This window comes from Podarcis muralis, chromosome 3 (assembly GCF_964188315.1).
Source record: "Podarcis muralis chromosome 3, rPodMur119.hap1.1, whole genome shotgun sequence".
NCBI lineage: Eukaryota > Metazoa > Chordata > Lepidosauria > Squamata > Lacertidae > Podarcis > Podarcis muralis.
This window is the reverse complement of record NC_135657.1, coordinates 62,802,659-62,816,603: the sequence shown is the minus strand read 5'-3', so window position 1 is coordinate 62,816,603 and position 13,945 is coordinate 62,802,659. Positions and strand designations below refer to the sequence as shown.

General features: G+C 43.2%; 1 protein-coding gene across 1 annotated transcript; it reads right to left on the bottom strand.

The window, feature by feature from the left end:
• Positions 1-362: 362 nt before the first annotated feature.
• LOC114594153 (pantetheinase-like) lies at positions 363-13,714 on the bottom strand. The gene is made up of 7 exons (XM_028723446.2): positions 13,455-13,714; positions 13,065-13,195; positions 7,566-7,758; positions 6,302-6,596; positions 4,770-5,140; positions 2,800-2,970; positions 363-1,800 (listed from the first exon to the last, which is right to left on the bottom strand). The coding sequence occupies exons 1-7, from the start codon at positions 13,668-13,670 to the stop codon at positions 1,684-1,686; spliced, it is 1,494 nt and encodes a 497-aa protein (XP_028579279.2). The 5' UTR covers positions 13,671-13,714; the 3' UTR covers positions 363-1,683.
• Between the last annotated feature and the right edge of the window lie 231 nt (positions 13,715-13,945).

Here is a 13,945-nt window from a genome sequence, read left to right as displayed (position 1 = left end):
GTACTAAATAAATAAAAGAAAGATCAATGGACCAGTATGGTGGGTTAGCTTGCGACACTGCGGTTCAAATCCCTTGTCAACTATAAATAATAATAATAATAATAATTTATTATTTATACCCCGCCCATCTGGCTGAGTTTCCCCAGCCACTCTGGGCGGCTCCCAATCAGTGTTAAAAACAGTACAGCATATAAAGCTCACTGGGTGACCTTTGGCCAGTCACTACCTCTCAGTCTAATTTATAGGCTCACCATTCTTCTCTCTTTTAAGATTTACTTACCACAGTACAGTGTAGCAACTTATAACAAAATGGTGTTTTGGACCAGAGTGTATATATGTCAAAATAAGCCAAGAGGAATTACTTTACTAAAGCATGATATTTATTTTAAGGGCAAAAGCAATGTAAACATAAAAACGACAATTCAAAACATTTTATTCATTACAAAGTAAGTGAGTCGCTTTTCCACTCAAACTGAGTATTCACAGAGACATCTAACAACCAGAAGTAAATTGCACACCTAACTGATTAAGCCTGAAATGAAAAACAAGGTTCATCAACTTAATTGCAAGTTTCCATGAGTTAAGAAACCATGGGAGAAATTTAACACAGCACTTAGTCGGTGCAAGTATTCTTGCTTGGCTGATGTAACAATCTCCCCTCTCCTTCCTCTGTGCACTATTTGGGGGCTTCTCTTGACCCCACAGAGCCAATTTTGGAAAGCATAGGGGCATACATGGGGGAGGAGGAAGAAAGCCATATTGCACTAGTAGAAGCCTTTTTGTGGGTTCCTGCTAGCAGGACTGGTTAGTTGAATTCCTCCCCAAGTGTATGCATAAGTCTCTGAACAACACAGCTGGAGACCCAAGTAAGGAACAAGAAACTGGATCAGAACACATGCAGCACATCTTTCCCAGAATCCTTTTGGGGACTGAGTTTGAGTTTGACTCGATTTTGGAATCTGACATATGATTTGGGCAGCAGGAAGATTACAAACTCACAAATTTTGGTCCTGGACCTACAGAGGGCCTTGGGTGCTTAGTATCTTCATGAAGTGTGGGCAAGACTGGACACTCACCCACAAACAACAAAGGTTCATTTTGGGTGCTTTCTCAGAATGAACCAGACAACAGACCTTCTATCAAGTATTGGCCCTATTGAGCAGGGTACATGTTTCAGGAAAAGCAAAGAAATGTTTATTTCTTTCTGATAGACGACAAATTAGTCGTCTGAATGCTTACAGCAGGGAGGAGGGTACCTGTGACCATGCTGGATTCCATTTCCCATCAACCTCCCCAGTCAGTGTGGCTTGAGGTCAGGAATGATGGGAGTTGAAGTCCAACAACCTCTGGAGAGCCACTGGTTCCCCACCCTGAATTATAGTTTATATTTGCCCTAGCAACAGATTTCTTTTGGGTTCAACCAAGAGGAGGAACACAAATATTAATAAAGTCTAAAGCCAAAGTCCTTCTTCATTGTATGCCCCATGCTCCTGTTTAAAGCAATGGGGAACTGCCATGTAGCTAGATGGTGTGTTCATCTCCTCTTTGTGGCTGATAACTGCTCCTAAAACAAGCTATTTGGTTTGTCCTGCAGCAGAACACACTGATCCTGTTCATTCCGCCTTTGTTGTACAAGCACCCACAAAATTCAGGAAAAGAGACATGATTATGATTGGATGAGTCTTATGAAGGAGCACCCTCTGGATGTGGCGGGTCCCTTTCATACCACCTTCCAAAAAGAGCCACAGATAGGACTGGCTTTGATAGGCCATTGCTTGTCAAACGTCCGTCAGTCAATACCTGGGAGGATGGAAAGGGCAGGCAAAAAGTTATACATTGGGAAACATGTTTGGCTTAGAATACATAGGAAAATGCAGGCAAACATTTATTACTGGAGAGTTACAGGTGCTTGCAATCAAACAGGGTGGCCTTGCATCCTTCTTTACATAGGACATCCTCCGGTTTGAAGGCATCCTTACCCAGTCCAAGTCCAGTTTAAAAATAAAGAAGGGAGAGCAGGGCCCTTATAGCTGTCCGCCAACACCTGTCACCTAGACAGCAGACTGAGCCAGCCGGTCACCTGGCCGCAGTCTTCCCCACTATGGTGAAAAGTAATGCATTTCTTTTTAAGTTGTAGCAGTTTTCCGTGAGAGTCATGTGCCTGCACCCAAAATACATTTAGAATTACTGAGTGACGTGCATAACAGCAGCTTCCATGGACTGTTTGTCAATGAGCAAGCAAGGAAAGTGGGTAGACTAGGCCTCAGCCTGCCTTTCTTTGCTGAATACTGTAGGCCAGGGCTGGAGAACCTGTGGCCCTTCGCAGAGGCTCAGCTTTGGGAAGCAGGTGTGAGGGCTCTGCCAGGGTCCTAATGTCCTCCTTCCCAAAGCTGAGCAAGTGCTTGCCAGGCTTTGGGAAAGAGGTGGGGAGGCTCTAAGACCCTTCCAGAACCCCACACTTCTTTCTCAATGCCCGCCGTAAGCTGGAGGGAGGGCATCAAATGGCCTTGCAAAAGCTCCACCCCTGCGCTTCAGATGCTGCTGGGCTTTCATTCCCATCTGGAGGGCCACATGCTCACTACCCTACTCTGCTACAGGCAAGATGAGAGAGACCAAATTCACACACACATAGCAGGGAGAGCTGTTAAAAAAGTTCAGTGCTAGGTACAAAGAAAGCTGTGACTATTGAATGATTAGGAGCACAACTGTTTTGAGAGATGGCGAGGAGGAGCTGTTTTAATCTAAGAAATGGCTTGGGTCACTGCTTTTGCAGAAGTTTGAAGCCACTTTGGTCCTTACCTGAAATTCTCCAGTGGTCAGCTGAGTCTCAGTGAGCAAGACTTCCGGAAACACATAGCTTGTGTTAAAGGTGCCGCTGAGGGTGAAGGAGTCAAATCTTGTATGAGCTGTCTCAACTGGCTCCCCGCATGATTTCAAGTCTGTGCTCTTACATTTCAGTAGTGTGCATATCTATGGAAAGAGAGGGTTGTGGGAAAGGTTATTTTGTGGAACTAAGCCATTCAAAGAGCCTTGTGTTTATGGAATGGAGGAAGATACTTCCCATGTAAGTGGGCTATACAGGATGCTTCTGTGATTCAAAACAGTACACAAACCAATGCTAACACTGCACAATACCAAGTCTGAAGTAGATTGCTTTTGCTGATTATTTTGAGACAACTCTAGAATATTTGGAAGAAATAAACAAGTATTCTTTTTGCAATACAGTATTGAGGTTACAGGGATGTGGGTGGCACTGTGGGTTAAACCACAGAGCCTAGGACTTGCTGATCAGAAGGTCAGCGGTTCGAATCCCCGCGACAGGGTGAGCTCCCGTTGCTCGGTCCCTGCTCCTGCCAACCTAGCAGTTTGAAAGCACGTCAAAGTGCAAGTAGATAAATAGGTACCACTCCGGCGGGAAGGTAAACGGTGTTTCCGTGTGCTGCTCTGGTTCGCCAGAAGTGGCTTAGTCATGCTGGCCACATATCCTGGAAGCTGTATGCCGGCTCCCTCAGCCAATAAAGCGAGATGAGCGCCACAACCCCAGAGTCGGTCACGACTGGACCTAATGGTCAGGGGTTGCTTTACCTTATTGAGGTTAGGGGATTTTTTTGGAGGGGGGGATCTTTCTGTTTCCCTTGTGAGGACCAGCAAACAAGGATTGCTTTTGAATCAACAGAGAATTCTGAGGCCTTTTCTGTAAAAATAAAATAAAATGCATTGTGCTTTTGTGTGCATCCTTCGAAAAACTCTATGTAATACCGGGAGTACTGTACTTAGCATTTACATGACACTTGCATGTCATGCAAAAAGCAAACAAACCAAAGACAGAATATGATGTTAAGCAGGAAGCCACATGGTGGCACTGTGTTAAGTAAAGGGACTACCATCTCCAATGACTTCAGCAGACTTATTTTCCCCAGAATCCTACTAAATTTTTCAAATCATGTTATGAATGTGATATATAATCCCCACCCCCTATATCAGGGGTGTGGAATCTGTGGCCCTCCAGATTTGCTGGATTTCAGTTCCTATCAGCCCCGGACAGCGAGGCCAATGATCAGAGATGATGGGAACATGAGTCCAACAACTACAGCCAGCTCTGCTCTAAGCAATGGCTGTGCTCTAAAGCAGGGAGGTGTCTTATAGGGATTATTCTTTTCTTCAGTAGTAATCCCTCTAATGATTCTTACGGGCTTTTGGAAAAGCTTCTGGAGAGTACAGCTTCCGGTTTCCTCAAAGGCTCTGCCACAATGAAAGCATGAAACACATGTATCCTAGACATTGTTGGGAGGTAGGGATGGGAAACACTATCAGTTTCTTTTTCTCTCGGTTTCTTGTTTTTCCAGTCTTAAATTCAACTCTCCATATTCCCACATCAGTTTGTGAATTTTCTCTTTTAAAGAAGTTCACAAGAAAATTCACCAGCATTTTAATACACTAATTTTTAATGTGCTATTTGGCCCAATATATAGATTTCCCCCCTCTAATATAATGTGTTTCTGTATGTTGTTTTCACTCATATTTGCATTTTATGCACATATTACCGGAATATATTCCTCTTGGCTGGACATATTACTTGACCGGAGAAGTGCAGTGCAAAATTCAGGAATGTGCCATTTAAAATGATGGCTGTGTTTTGGTTCACATATTGTTCCGAGCTGGGTAGGTTTGCCTTTAAATGAGTACGGAGCCACATTCTCCCCCACTCCCACTGGTAGGGCATTTCCCTTCCACATGGCCTGTTCACCCTACCTCACAAAACCCTTTACCTGCAGATAATATTCCCCTTCGATCACATGAAGCCCATCAAAGGCACCGAATGCATAAACCTCATCCTCTCGCTTCTCTGCCATCTTGTAGCTCAAGTGGCAGCAGAGGCCCTTTTGGCAGACGGTGTGGTTTCCAGCTTCTTGAGAGAGTTCAGTGAAGGTGAAATTATCAAAATAGAAGCTTGCAGTAAACACTGGGCTTGCGGGGAAATGCTTGATATTTGAAGCATATAAGCTCCAGTTGACAGCAGGAGGGTATGTGGGGGAAAGACGGGGGCGAGCATTGATTTCCGCAACCAGGAGTTTTCCAGTCTGCGTTTTCATATCAAAGCGATACACCTTGGCTCCTTCAGGTGTAAAGATACCACTCCCTGTGGATGGCAAAAGACACTCGGGTGAGGCATAAGTTTTACTATTCCATTTGTTTCCCCAATGAATGGAGTACTAACAGCAAAGGTAAAGGGAAGCAGAGCAGCATCTCAATTCACTGATTTGGGGCTAGACGCTAATGCATAGGGCAAATGGTGGGAAGTGACCAGAGCAGGTGTAGGTAATTGCTGAATTACAGTTCCCATCAGTCCCAGCAAGCACGGCCAATGGCCAGGGATGATGGGATGTGTAGTTCAGCAACATCTGGAAAGCCAAAGGTCCCCCACACAAATAGCTTCAGCAGGGAATGCATCTCATTAGGCAAAGCAAGGTACCGGTAGGTAACCGATCCTGGGAACTGGCCTTAGTCCCCAGATGTTCTCTTCTACTTAGGATAGAGCTGTGTGCAACCCCCTAAGTTAGCATGTTACCCTCAAAGCCCGTAGGGTGTCGTGGTGAGAGTGTCGGGCTAGGACCTGGGGTACCAGGTTTCAAATCCCCACTCAGCCATAAAGCTCACTGGGTGACCTTGGGCCAGTCACTCCCTCTCAGAATAACCTACTTCATGGGGTTGTTGAGGGGATTAAATGAGGAGAGAGAGAATCATGCACACCACCTTGAGCTAAATACGGGGAAAGGTGGGATATAAATGCATTAAGCAAACACACACACAAACAATGGAGGATGCTGTCCCTTTGCCAGTGCTGAAGTAAAATCCAACTGCTTCTGTACGTGGAATTGGTCCATACCATTTTGTCATTTGCCTCAAGCTGCAAAATGTATTGGGTCAGCACAGGGCATGTGAAGACAAATAATGTATTAATGCAAATAATGTGTTGCCTGCAGAATGTCATTGTGCGCTCATCGCCCGCCTTGAAAGAGGCAGGTAGAGAGTTCATAACTGTGACTTTAGAACTGGTAGCAGATGCTGGTGGACTCCACCTCCCATCAGCCCCAGGCACCATGGCCAATGGGAGCTATAGTCCAGCAACATCTGGAGGGCCACAGTTTGCCATCATTATTTTATAAGGCTGATCTCTGAAGGAAATCACATTTTTAAAATAGCAATTAATAGGTTAATCCTTTCCCCCCTCTGTGCTCTTTCCCACACTCAAATTGCCAGATCTATATCTACACTGAGATTATTCAAGGTAGCACTTTACCAGTAATGTCCAAGCTGGGCTTGTTTATATTAGCAGCAAGGAAGTTGACACGCATCCCCATTGCCCAGGCTGAGTAGAACTCAACAGCAGACAGGAGCGGCAGGCCATTCTGCCAAGCAGTTGGGAAGAGGATGGTGTCCACCTTGTACTTCTCCACCAGCGAGATGGCAGGCTCACGATAATTAAGAACGTCGGCACATGTCATAAGGCCAAGCTTCCCAAAGGAGGTGTTGAGGGTGACAAACTGTGGGTCCTTGGCGTAATTAAAGTATACTTCAGAAGCGAAAAGGTTGTACTGTTTATAAGACAGAAAATATATATACAGATATTATTGGAAGAAAAGCACCTCGTGGAGACAGGAAAAATAGTATTAGGAACATAAGAAGCTGTTTTACACCGAGTCAGACCATTGGTCCATTCAGCTCAATATTGTCTAGACCAGGGAAACCAAGATGGTGCCCTCCAAAGGCCACCAGCCCCAGCCAGCCAGGATCAAGGATGATAGAAGATGCTGTCTGCTCCTTTCTGGAGGGCACTGTGTTGCCTACTCTTGTCTTCACTGACTGGCAGTGGCTTTCCAGGATTTCAGGTAGGAGACATTCCCAGCTCTACCTGAAGATGCCAGGACTGAAACTGGGACCTTCTGCGTGCAAAGAGGATAGTCTACTACTGACCTACAGTTATTCTCCTAGAAGTTAGTGGTGTTGCCTCTGTTTTTCAGCACACTTACAAGACCTGGATTATCTTGTGAAAACAATCTACAAGTAAAGTCCTTACAGCAAACATCTCAAATATTGTGATTTCTCTTTCAACAAGACACATCCATGAATACTGGTGCAGCTTCTCTGCCTGCTCCACATGAGTGCATACCTATCTCTTATTTGGGTGGGAGAAATGGGAGTTCCCTTTTCTTCTAATTCAAATTGAGCTACGTATATTAATTTGCATTACTATCTGTGTTTGTGTAGACCAGGCATAGGCAAACTCGGCCCTCCAGATGTTTTGGGACTACAGTTCCCATCATCGCTAGCTAACAGGACCAGTAGTCAGGGATGATGGGAGTTGTAGTCCCAAAATAACTGGAGGGCTGAGTTTTCCTATACCTGGTGTTGACCCTAGGCTGCATTACTGTGCTTTCTATAGCAAATGGAGAACCTGCAGCCCCCCCGGAGCACAAACTCCCATCGTCTCTGACCGTTGGCCAAACTGACTAGGCCTGACAGAGTCCAGCAACATCTGAACCAAAATGGAGAAGAGCGCTTACCTTGTGGTAACGTGCCACAAATTTCCCTTCCGTATCGTAAACAACGTCTGTATTGTACTGATAGCGACCGTCACTCGGGCACTGGGGGTCACTGCGGTTGCATGGCTTCTTGTCCCCCATGTTGGCAACCACATAGATGGAGTTCTCCTTTGCTATGCAGCTGAGTCTTCCCTGTATTGGATTCGACCCAAACCTAATGTTGAAAGGAAAAAGTCAATCATCGATACAAAGTCTATTAAAATGGGGAGAGGCCAATTCAATTCTGATCATTTGTGAACCCTATCAGTTCAGAATGTGGCAGATTAAAATAAGAACGCACGGTTTCAGGTCTAATAAAGACCCTTCTTACCAGGCTGGGGACAGAAAAAAAGAAGTTGGTCCAATAAATATTCATGGCTTTAGATCAGCCTTCTCCAACCTGGTGCCCTCAAAATGACCAGCCATACTAGCAGTGGCTGATGGGAGTTGTAGTCCAAAACATCTGGAGGGCACCAGATTGGGAAATGTTGCTTTGGAAAGATCTTGTCCAGGGATGGAGATGGAGTGAGTGGGAAAAGATCTTGAAGTGACTAGAGAAAAGATCAAGGATATCTTAAAGCAGCAATAAAACGGTGTCACATTTCTGTTTATATTACAGTGGCAAAGACAGGTATAAGATTTTTTTAAAAACCAAGCAAGTTGTCTCTGAGTTGGTTCACACTGGCTCTATTTTGAATGCAGCACAGGCCCAAGATTGAGGCCTGTGCATGTTCTTCCACTGCATGTAGTCTTCTTGGTGTAAAGTGATGCCTATGCCCATACAGTCGTCCCTTGGAAGTTGAATAGAATCCGTTCCAGAAGTCCACTCAACTTCCAAAAAGTTCAAAAACCAAAGCATGGCTTCCGATTGGTTGCCGGAAGCTCCTGCAGCCAATCGGAAGCCGCGGAAGCTCCATTGGATGTTCGGCTTCCAAAAATCGTTCGGAAACCGGAACACTCACTTCCGGGTTTCAATCATTTGGGAGCCGATTTGTTCGGGAGTATAGGCATTCAAGATCCAAGGTACGACTGTATTTATATGCAAGTATACCCTTCCCATATGATCCATCCGCCTTCTGCAGCATGTGGACAGTGTAGGCAGGACATGTTGGTAATATAAGTGCAGAGAGAGTAAAATGAGTCACGGAGTACAGTGCCGACTGTGATTGAACTGACAGCTCTGGTGCTAAGCATATGGATGTAACTGGGCACCAGCAGAAGTCTTAAGTCTGGGCTTATCAGCTTCCTGCATGCTCATCATCCTAATTAATTCATTATCTTAATTTATAGGAGGACTATACTATGAGAATGAATGATGTAAGCAGAGAAGACATGGGAAATATCACAATTTATTTTACAATGAGGAGCTTTGTCTCTCCACTAATAATTTTTACAATGCATATTATCGTTTTAAGGCAGTTGAGTGGTATTTTTTAATAATGCTCTTAAAATGCTTCAGGTTTGGCTCAGACGATCCATAGTGTCCTTTTGACACCTGTCCTCAAGATAATTCTGTGATCATGCATAATCTGTCCTTAATTTATTTTTCTATGGGTCTTCTAATGTAGCACCCTGAGCAAAGAACAGTTTTTTGAAACCAGGAGCAACCTTTGCATCTTCCTAACATTATTACCTGTTACTAGACCATTGTCTACAATCTTGCCAACAGGCTGCTAAAACCCAGTTGACTTCGATATAATTTAAGCCACCTGCCAACTACCTTTGCGGCATTTATCAGCAAATGATTAAACACTTACATGTAATTTTGCACTAATGCAACTTAATTTGAATTATAAGTTTCAGGTGTTAAATACAAAGGACTTCCAAAGAAACTGGCAGAGAGGGACTGAGAGAGACTTGAGAGCCTCGGACGTGAGGTTGCCAGGCTGATAGTAGATGGATTAATGGATATTGGTTTGGGGATCGAAACCGGGGAAGGGAGGGTGGGGTTTGGAAATCCAAAGGGTGTCTGAATCTTTTTTTACATTTTTCTTCTTAATTTTTTGTTGTTATTAGTATAAAGATGGGGAATTCGTGGAAGGGAAATTGGGTCGACCTTAGGAAAATTTTTAAGTATAAATGATTGATGTTTATAAGTTAAAAGTTGATATATAAATTGAATTAAATATAATAACAAATTAAGGTTAAAAATTTAGGGTTGAGAACTTGTTGGATAATTATTTTGGACATGGAATACAAGAAGGGGAGGTGAGGGGAAGTTCTGGAAAGAAGTTATTGAAAATCTGGAATGAAATGAGTGAATTATTTTTTTTCTTTTTTTTTCTTTTTGTTTTTTGTATTTCTTTGAAACTTTAATAAATATTATTTTTTAAAAAAATGAATTATAAGTTTCAGGTAATGCAGTCCTACGCATGCCTACACAGAAGTAAGTCTCACTGAGTTTGCAGCGTTTACTCCCAAGTAAGGGTGCACAGGACTGCATTCTAAACTGTTCTTTTTAAAAAGGAAAACTTTTTCAACATGCTATTTTTAACCAAGTAAATTTGTTAAAAGAAATACTTCCTGCAAAGTTTATTTGGCAGACATGAATCAGGCCATTTATACAATGACAGTTTTGTTTTTCTGTTTAGTATTATTGCTAAATAATTCACTAGGAGTAAATCAGCACATGAACTGAATTTCTCTTTTATAGAGAACCAAGATCCAATAAGCAGGGAAGTCCGGTGAATGACTAAGGAAAATCTCACAGGACATGCGGAAAAGGCGCCCCTTTGCTGCCACCTCGTGGCAGACAATTGAGCAAACAGATGCATTGCTTCTAAATTGAATCAGGTACAATACTTACAGAAGTCTAGAATTTTGGGTTTTGTTTTGTTTGCCCGTTGTAGGTAATCTGATATCTGCTCCTAAATGTGTTTACTTTAAGCAAATTTACTAGGTTCATGGTTAAGTATAGTGTGCTTTTTGATCCCTATTCCTGTGTGCTTTTTGATCACTATTCCTAGGAACCAGATCCCACTTTTAATGGGATCTGGTAAGTATTTTTTAAAATCAAATGACATGGATTCTCGTAGGTAGATGGATGCATCTCCAGCTTTCACTGAGAAATCCTTTTAAGTGGCGGCTGCCCAATGAGGTCACTATCAAAACTTGTGAATGGAAACACTGCTCAAATAAAATGCAAGAGAGCAATCCCAAAAGAGTTCCTTGATTTTAGTACTCTTAACAAGAGCAAAGGTCCGAATAGTTAAGGAAGGTCCGTATAGTTAAGGCCATGGTTTTCCCGGTAGTGATGTATGGAAGTGAGAGCTGGACCATAAAGAAGGCTGATCGCCGAAGAATTGATGCTTTTGAATTATGGTGCTGGAGGAGACTCTTGAGAGTCCCATGGACTGCAAGAAGATCAAACACATCCATTCTTAAGGAAATCAGCCCTGAGTGCTCACTGGAAGGACAGATCCTGAAGCTGAGGCTCCAATACTTCAGCCACCTCATGAGAAGAGAAGACTCCCTGGAAAGGACCCTGATGTTGGGAAAGATGGAGGGCACAAGGAGAAGGGGGCAACAGAGGACGAGATGGTTGGACAGTGTTCTCGAAGCCACAAACATGAGTCTGACCAAGCTGCGGGAGGCTGTGGAAGACAGGAGTGCCTGGCGTGCTCTGGTCCATGCGGTCACGAAGAGTCGGACATGACTAAACGACTAAACAACAACAACAAGAAGAGCAGCGTGAGGGTGTTTCTGGGTCCAGCTCTGTCACTGCAGGGCCAGGTAACCTCAGTGGCTAGAAAGAGCTTTTATCAGCTGTGATTGGTGCAGCATCTGCAATTGTTTCTGAACTGGAGAGCGTGGTCACGGAAGCTGGGACACTGCTGACTTCAAGACTGGATTACAGGAATCCACTCTGTGTCGGGCTTCCCTTGTGCTTGATCTGGAAACTGCAGCTGGCGCAAAATGGTGCATCTCTGCCCCGGTTACCCATTTGTCACCAGGCCAAATTCAAAGTGTCACTATTGGCATATAAAATCCGTAACACCTTGGAGTCGGTTTATTTGCAGGATTGCCCCACCTTGTATCTGCCCAGACAATTGCTTTGACTTGCGGAACTTGCACTGTTGCATGTACATCATACTCATTTTTTCATGTATAAGCAATAAATCTTTTAGGCAGGTGTCATCACTGTACTTTTTGCTGCCTGCTTAATATATATTTTAATTCAGAAAGCCTATCCAGGCAAACAGAATGCTGATATGAATTTTCAAACTGGTTTTTATCTTCTCATTTGGAATCCCATACCAATTGACTTCAGGCAGACACTTTCCCTGTACTCTTTTTGGCACCTGTTTAATATACTTTTGTTTAATGTAAATGTCACGTGTGTGTTTAGCTACTGTTGATTCTAATCATTGTTCATATATTTTGAAAAAACCTGTTAAAAACTGTTTAAAATCTATAATCTGCAATGTTTCATCTTATCTCTTTGTAAACTGTTTGGAGGCTTTTTACAATCCAGCAGTATAAATAAGTTTTGTTAAATAAATAAAAGTGTGAAAACATAGAATCACAGAGTAGGAAGGGATCCAAGAAGCCACCCAGCCAACCCCCCTTGCCTGAGGACAGCATTCCTTTTTTAAAAAAATTTAAATATTTTTCAGATATATACATTTCACTGATTTTACAGTCATTTTGACATTTTAAAACTTGATTTCCTTCCCCCTCTTTCTGCAGTTCCTTAAATCTATTTTTAATATCTTCTGCATGTCCAAATTAACTTAACTTACTCATTTATTTATATTCTTTATATATATACTCTTATGTAGCTGCAGGTTATTACAATAATCCTGCCAGGTTTTTTTTAATCTGTTTACAATTTATCTGTAGATATTCAATAAACCATTTCCATTCTTTTATTAAAAGTTTATCCTGATTTCTTATTCTTCCAGTAAGTTTTACCATTTACCGGTATATTCCATAAGTTTTTGTATCCATTCTTCCTTTGCTGTGACATGCCTGATGACAGTGTTCCTCTGCTTAAGCCTCTGCTTAACTTCCTCATCACCTGCTGAAGCCCTTTGTGCTCCTGCCAAACAGCTTACTGTTCGGAAGTTTTCTTTAACTGAAATCTATTCCCTTGCCATTTCCAACCATTGGTTCTAGTCCTACTCTGGAGTAACAGAGAGCAAGTGTGCTCTGTCTCCTCCCTGACAGCCCTTCAGATATTTGAGGACTGACTGTTCCCATGTCTCCCTTAAGTTCCTCTTCTCTAGGTTAAACAGGTCAATAGTGTTAGGCAGGATTTCTTAACCAACCAAAAAAAGGAACAAATGCCACATTGTACTGGAATTGCCATTCTGCACATATCCTGAAAAGCACCAGGGAACTCCACGATTACTTCACCACAACAAATGAAGGTGTGTTTGTAAAGAAGAATCTGAGTCATATTTTCTGATTTTGAGGCTACACCCCGGAGCTGCTTCTGTTTTTATCTTAATGAATAACATGAAACAGGCAAGAAAATACCTTTTTGGCTCATTGCATGGAATCCAGTCTACTTGCGGATCTGGTATATTCTCCAGATAAGGATATAGAGTTTCTCGGGTGAAGACCCAGCCATAAAGGGCATCCTCAGGTGTCACAATGATGTGGGCGCCCTGCAAAAAGACATCAATTCAGACATATTAACCCCAGGACAAATACTGCCATCAAAAGGTTGCTATCCAACTCAAGAGTGGGGGAATCTGTGGCTCATCAAATACTGTTCGGCTCCAACTCCCATTGGCCCCAGACAGCATCATGGGCAGTGGCCAGGGATGATGGGAGTTGCAGTACAGAAACATCTGGAGGACCATCTGGTTTACTAGTCCCTGATGTTGCTGCTGCTGATCTGCTCTGACTGGTATGCAGTAGTACCTGCTGGGCAGCTGTTTTGATGGCTCCTTCTAAGATGTCTAGATTTCTGTTCATCAGCTCCAAGGCTTCTGCTCGAGAGACGTTTCTCGGAGTGTCTCCTGTCAGTATCACAGCATGCTCATAGACAGCAGCAATGAAGGTATCCTCTAAGGCAGAAGAAGGGAGAATCATTCCCATCAGAAACGCAGCACAAATGTGAAGCTGGAAGATCGCCATGCTGGTGGAATCTGCCCGTCTGCTGCTCAAAATGAGAAGGACTAGGAAGTTACCTGATTTTTAAAGAAGTTCCTGAAGCTCCAGTCATGGGGAGGTAAAATTGTGAAACGCAGATTGCCTAACTCAACAAACTGAATTAACCTTGGATTAGTCTTGCACAAGGCAGAGAAGCAGGCTCTTCTAACAACAGTGTTTGTTGACCTAAAAGCAAGCGCTGCCAATCTAAAGCTGGTGAGTTCATGCAGAGGGCTGAAGAAGGTGCATCAGAACAGGCA

Excerpts from the sequence above, each read along its gene's own strand:
- LOC114594153 (XM_028723446.2), bottom strand. The coding sequence starts at position 13,670 with ATGGCGATCTTCCAGCTTCACATTTGTGCTGCGTTTCTGATGGGAATG. Across the intron at positions 6,597-7,565 it reads TTGTGGCACGTTACCACAAG|TACAACCTTTTCGCTTCTGA; the intron begins GTAAGCGCTCTT and ends TCTTATAAACAG. Across the intron at positions 2,971-4,769 it reads AAGGGGAATATTATCTGCAG|ATATGCACACTACTGAAATG; the intron begins GTAAAGGGTTTT and ends CTCTTTCCATAG.